The following is a 7,448-nucleotide window of genomic DNA, read 5'->3' as shown; positions in this document are numbered from 1 at the left end:
ACTTGGCTAATTACAATTGCTTCTAGATAAATAATTGAAATCCTTAATATAGAACTGTATACTTTAATCATACTACTTCATCAATAAAATGTAAATGTTGTTTATGTCTTTCTATTAAATTAAATCCTTTCATAATTAAATCCCATGTAAAAAATTATAATAATAGATTAATAAATTAATTTGACATTAATGCATGTTTAAATAAAGTTATAAAATGTAAACTATTTGAAGACAGTTTTTCTAGGATAATTAAATTCAGTAGACCTTATATCTATATCATTAGGTATACAATTTATGTAAATAATTATAATTATAAATAATATTGTATAGAGAAATAGGATAAGTGATATTTTCATATATTCTAACTCACATTGATTGAATGTAATTAATATTGTCGGAGTTCGTTCAATTTAAAATATTTTATTACAAATGTCTGAATTATATCTATCTATCTAATATTATGATTTTATTATTATTATTTTGGCTAAAGATAATTGTTTCTATATTAAAATTTTGTTGATAAATACATATATTATTAAATTACGAATAAAATTATATGTAATATTATTCTAAATATAAATAATTTTCATATAATTATCATATATTTATCATCAATTATCATACGTTTAACGAGAATAAAATTATAAATGTTGAAATTACGGAAGAATTTAACTTGACATTTTTCCATATTTAATGTATTATTCAATTACAAAACAGTTAACAATTATGAAAATAAAGTGCATATAAGTGAATGTAATTTAAATATAAGTAATTATTTTGATAAATACCTTTTTCAGATTGATTTATTGGATTACCTTGACCATTTTGTATATACAGTCTGCACTGTTAGTTTCTAATGAAGTAAAGTGATTAAATAGATTAAAATGACAATCGACTTATATTATTTTCCTCTAAGTGTGCCATGCAGGTCTGTTATGATATTAGCGAAATATCTTGGAATTCATTTAAATCTTAAGCAAGTCAACCTGTTCAAAGGAGAGCAAATGCAGGCTTCATTTAAAAAGGTATATTATAAGATAACATTTTTTTACATTATAACATTATTTATACTTCAATATTCTTTACAAATTCATTTAAAACTAATATTTAATTTATGCTTATAAATATAGCAAATTTATAATTTATACTCTCTCTCTCTCTCTCTCTCTCTCTCTGCTTCTTTATATAATTGTATATATAACTTGATATAAAAACATGCAATGGGCATATTGATTAAAATATAAAACTATTTTAAAACATTCAGGAAAGGTTTTATCTTATTTTATCAATCTGTATAATAATAAACTCTACCAAAAAGGCATATTGGCAAGATAAAAAGAATGATTGTGCTTTTTTTTTTGTGGTTGCAGATCAACCCTCAACATACGCTCCCGACCATTGATGATAACGGCTTTATCTTGTGGGAAAGGTATACATAAACCTTGAACAAAAATATTTATACGAGCACAGGTTTCATAATAATGATTTGTTGTAGTCGACCAATTATGATATATTTAGTGATGAAATATGCGAAGAACGATTCACTCTATCCTAGAGATCCAGAAAAACGTGCAATAGTCGAACATCGACTATACTTTGATATCGGTACACTTTTCGAGAATATTATAGATTGTTATGTAAGTGTAATGTATTGTAACTACTATTCCATAAATTATACACCACCATATTATCATTAATTTGAGATTCAATAGAAAATATAGATTATAACTATGGGGCATGTAGCGTACTAAATTGATTATTATTATTATTTTTATTGCAACGCGAGTGAGAAGAATTACATTGTAGAAGGATATACTTATAATACATAAAAAATTATGCAATTTTCTACCAGTATAACATTTTGCTACATACTAATTAAATTTTTGAAAACAATTTTCTTTATTAATAATGAGTATTATACTTAATACATTGATAATATGTATAACTCTAATGATAATAGTTGTAGATAATACTGTAAGGTCTTTGTATTTTTAATTATCTCGAAATATTGTTTTAGATATTGCTTTTTTCATTGAAAGAATGATTACTTTAAACAATTACATATTGTAAAATGATAATATATTATGAAACTTTTCGAGAAATGAAAATTATATTTATTATTGATGCTTAGTTCGTACTCCATTGGAAATCTCGTGCACTTTCTTAAACTTTTACGCTTTAATTTCCATTAAGATTAAAGGAATTCTGTTTCTACTTGATTAAGACGAATTTTATTAGTCTTTTTGCATGAGTTTGCTTTTCTCTAGAATGCCCAGAGAAATGTCCATTCAGTTTACTTCTATTCAGGTGCTGCAGTCTCCTTTTATCTTAAAGCGTTCGTTTATCTTCATTAACAATAGTTAATATATAATCTTTATATAATTTATTTACAACTATAATTTATTGTTCCCTATTTATATTATAATAGCTACATATAAAACGAAATTTCAATCTTATTTCTTTTTCTTTTATTTTATTTAACTTTCGTATTTTACTGATCATTGTATAGATAATACAACAGTTCTTACTCTATTTATGAAAAAATACGATAAATTTACTTTACATTGCAGAATTTATTATCTGTTAGAATTTAAAAATAGATAAGAGTACGATACACGAAAATATATCAGTGGAAAGGTGTTAATCATTATCTAACTATTATTAAGTTACAACCATGGCTCTTTTCGTTATACTTTTTTCTCTTATACTCTTTTCTTTTTAAATGTCGTTTCTAATTTGTGCCAAATGTTAATAATTGTATCATTCCGATTTCTCATTAAGTACAAAATTATCCTAATAATCATGATATTTCACAAGCATTAGCAACAATTAATCAATGAATGTATAAAAACTACCTATCAGTCATAAATATTCATATATTAAATGGTTCTCTTCTTATTATAATATTTATCGTCGAAATTAATATGTAGAAATTTTTTCTCCCTTCTTTACATTTACTCAGATTTAATAATAAATTTTTGTATCAGCGAATGGAAATTTTTTATGACTAGTTATAATATTTAATATTTATTATAAAAATATTATTCTAATAATTAACAATTACATAAATTATATTTACGAATATACTTTAAATTTTATAGAACATATTATGAAATATTGTTAGATAATCCTATATTATATTGTTAATAGTTCACTATTTTACTGTCAATTTACCATCTCATTCGCAATATATATATATATATATCATCTAGATAAATTTTCGATTACATAAACTTTTTATTAAAATATTCATTACTTATTATTTAAACGTTTTTATTAAAATGGAATTGATAATGATATGTTTTTATTTTTAATGAAATAATGCTTTTGGCTTATGTTTCTATAGTATTTAATTCTTTTTATATTTTATTTCTTTTTTTTTTTTTTTTTTTTTTTTTTTTTTTTTTTTGAAAGTATTTTATAGGAGTATATTTTTAATTATATTTGACTGGTGAAGTACATTTGTTTAGTTATCAAGAAAACTGTACAAATTTGTTTCAAAGGCAAGCCTTTTTAAACTAATTTTTGTAACTTTGTGCGAATAATTGATATATGAAATGGTATATAAGTTTTACTGATATACCATGTTTTTAAAATAAATTCATTTACATGATAATCTAGGTTTATTTGATTATTATATATATTTCATTGTATAATATGTTAATAATGTGCCTTTTAAAAATATTCATTCTTTTTTAATGAACAGTGTCTTATTCATTGCAATTACTACATAGTACGAATTTAAACTGAAATTCATTAGATAGAATTATACATTACATGACATGATGAATATACGAAATGAAAAATATCCCTATTAAAAAATTGTTTTGTCATAAAACCAGTATCGGGCATATTTTATAAAAATCATTCGAATATTCTAATTTTTAGCGACCAGTATTAATTGGTATATCCGATACACCTTCTGAGAAATATACTGCACTAATCGAAAAAGCCTTTGAACTTTTGGATGGATATTTAAAAGATAGTCGATTTGTTGCTGGCAACGAGCTGACTATAGCAGATTTTGCTATTGGAAGTAGTGTGTCTGCAGCAAAGGTATTTTATATTTGTTAAAATTAAAAGTGCTTACAATTAATTATATTTATTCATTTCGAGTGGAAAAAAAATTTGTTCAATATTAATTTTCGTTTCATTGCAATAAGAATAAAAACAACAATACGACCTTTAAGAAAAATATCAATAAAGTTAGTTAGTTTACAATAGTATGATATAAAATTATGATTATACAATGATTGATAAATAATTGATACGTTGGTGAATGTTGATTTAACTTAGTAATGTCTACCTATCTTATATAAGATGTCGTCTTTCATTTTACCTTAACTAAATTCTTAAATACTTCCACACTTTGTATATTATTTACTTTGATACGACAAATAATATTCATATAACACATAATACTCTATAATACATAATAATATTGTAGCAAAAATGATTTTATAGCTTTATAACTATTAAACCATATTAATATAGCGATTAATTATTAATAATCGTTATCAATTTTATCGGTATGAATCGGTATGAAAATGAAATTTATCGGTAGGAAATGAAATGATGGTTAACATATTATTGCCGCATTCTATTTAATTTAGTATACTAAATAAAAAATTTTATATAGTACCTCAGAAGGAGCAAAATCACATTGTAATAATAATTTTTATGCATTCTAGGCATTTACTTTTGATATTGGCAGATACGATAATGTGGTAACTTGGTACGAATATTGCGAAAGGGTTATGGAAAAATGCGGCTTCAAGGATACATATAAAACCATTGGTGATTTTTATTCTGCACAAAACCATAAGAATTCTAATACTTAATGAGCAATAATCAAGTTCACCACGAAGAGTGTCTTTTATGATTAGTAGCTATGTTTATGGTTATTATTAGTTATTATTATTAGTAGTATTTGTTTATGGGATATATGACGTTAGATTTTTCTTCAACACTTTTTGAACATTTCATTTCTCACACGTGCAACTCTAACTATTAGTTATATATAGTATTCAAATTGATTTTTTAGTCATTTGTTTTGACATTCGAGTCAAGAAATAAGCCGTAACGCGTTCTATTTTGTTTATATGATCACAAATCTGTATTCCTATCAATGAACTGAATTTTAATATATTGTACAACTAATCAACTAAAAGTACTAATCACAATAATACATCAAATAAATACGTAGATGTATTGGAAATATGACTAATTAGTTTTGCATTAGTATTGCGTTCTATTTAACAAAGGTAGCACGAATTTTGTAGAAAAGAAACTTTCTTTCCGATCGTTAAGTTTAAATTAATTAGTCATACTAATTATAAGAGACCAACGACAGTAGTTTAATGGCTTTTTAAATCGGAGAACATAAATATTACAACAGTTTTGTCTATATTTTATGAAATACTATAAAATATTTATAGTTTGACGTTCAATTACATAATCAGATCGAGAAAAAAAACAGTTCACTGTTGTATCCAAAATAAAACGTTTGAAATATTTCTAATACTTTTTATATAAATAATCGGAGGATGTCAAAATTATATTTTGATGTTACGAGTTGAGTTATAAAAAAAATATATATATATATATATATGAAGTCATATGTAATACCAATTCGAAATTATGACCTAAAGAAATATTTCAGTAGAGTTAGATATTTTAAGAACACATAATTTTTAATAAAACATAAAAAAATCTATATTGTTCTTATATAAAAAGTTTGCAATTTATTTAAAAAAATAATTATTATATAATGAAAGAAAATGGAACATAAACTCTGTTAAATTAATTATTATAAAAATTTTATAAGAAATTAGGTAAACGAGATTATTGTTTTTTTATTGGATGCTTATATAAGAACTGATTTATACGGCGATTACTTAATATTTATGTTTTTTCAAGTAACAAAATATTTTTATTAATTTTTAAACATATTTAAATATTACATTATTCAAATAAACTTATGTTATTTAATGTTTTTACATTTTTCAAAACAAATTTATGCTTTTATAATAAACATAGTTTATGATATTTTTAACGATAGTTCATTTTGAAAATATAGAATATATTTATTTCAATTAAAATTAAATTTATTATATAAGTTATTAGAAAAAAAATTTTTTTTTTTGATTATTCGAAATTGTTTGAATTTTATTTACATACTATTAATATTTGAAAATTGTGTTATGTATATATATATATATATATATCCGATCATATTGAACAAATACAATTATTCACGATTATTTAGTTTTATGATTTTATCGTAAAACAATTTATTCTTTAAAATATTTTTTAAAGTACTTCATTAAAAACAGAATAATTCAGAAAATTTTTCATTTTATGCTTGTAAAAACTATAATAATATTTAGAGAATTCAGCTGTAAATATCTATTATGATGTTTAATTTCTAATTTTGTTTCTTGAAGTAAAACAGTCTGATATTTATATTTATATAGTTTATAGTTTAAAGTGTTTCTATCACAATGTGCACTAAAATATTTTGATGAATCAAATGTTAAGTTATGTATAAATATATATTTCTATGTTAAATTTTTAAACTAACTTTATATATATATATATATATATATATATATATATATATCTATATATAAATGTACAATTGTTTAAAAAAAATGATGCATACGAAAATTATTAATAAAATGCACTATAATATAAATCATTGAAATTTATTTAATATTTTACCATTTTATTAAAAAATCCTTGTCTGTTTTATGATTACTGATAGTCCTATATGATAAAAATGAGATAAATGTTTTTTGTATTGTTCTGCAAACATATCGTTTATATTACTCTACAAATCAAATATTATTATATAAAAACTTTCCAATACTCAAGAACAAGAATGACTTTCAATGGGTACTAATGAACTTTGCTATAAAAGGTATACATTGTTTAATACAATCACACATTAGCTGACAAAATTCGGATGCAATAATAATCAATAGGTTTTTTTTTTTTATTATTATTTTACTTTAACAAAGATCCTTTGACAATATTTCATTTTCTAATTATACGTAATACATTAGTTTTCTAAATGTATCATTAATATAAAAGTTAAACGAATTATAAAAGTTGATTTTTATATTCTTTTTAATTAATAATCTTATTTTCCATGTAGTAATAGATATTCATTTTGGTTTCATTGATATTTACATTAGAATTTATAGCTGAGTATTGTATTTCGATTGAATGAATATTAGTTTTGCTACTTTCTGCAGAGAAAAATTCATAAAATGTTGTTATACATTTTACATATTTGTTTTAAAATATTATTTATAATTCGAGCAATGTTTCATGCTAACATGATTCAAAGAAATTGTTTACGACAATATATTTATATAAGAATATAATATTATACGTTCGAAGAATATTTAAAAATTTTTAAATTTATGATTAAGTAAAACGCT

The 7,448-nt window shown here is 22.1% G+C and overlaps 1 protein-coding gene across 1 annotated transcript; it reads left to right on the top strand.

The window, feature by feature from the left end:
- The first annotated feature begins 821 nt into the window (after positions 1 to 821).
- Positions 822 to 4,886, top strand: LOC105361786 (glutathione S-transferase 1-1-like). The gene is made up of 5 exons (XM_011499065.1): positions 822 to 1,025; positions 1,371 to 1,429; positions 1,496 to 1,637; positions 3,889 to 4,056; positions 4,692 to 4,886. Exons 1-5 carry the CDS (start codon positions 885 to 887, stop codon positions 4,839 to 4,841), a joined length of 660 nt encoding a protein of 219 aa, XP_011497367.1. The 5' UTR covers positions 822 to 884; the 3' UTR covers positions 4,842 to 4,886.
- Positions 4,887 to 7,448: the final 2,562 nt, after the last annotated feature.

The sequence above is a fragment of the Ceratosolen solmsi genome, unplaced genomic scaffold (assembly GCF_000503995.2).
Source record: "Ceratosolen solmsi marchali unplaced genomic scaffold, CerSol_1.0 scaffold2, whole genome shotgun sequence".
Lineage (NCBI taxonomy): Eukaryota > Metazoa > Arthropoda > Insecta > Hymenoptera > Agaonidae > Ceratosolen > Ceratosolen solmsi.
This window is presented reverse-complemented; position numbering and strand designations above follow the sequence as displayed.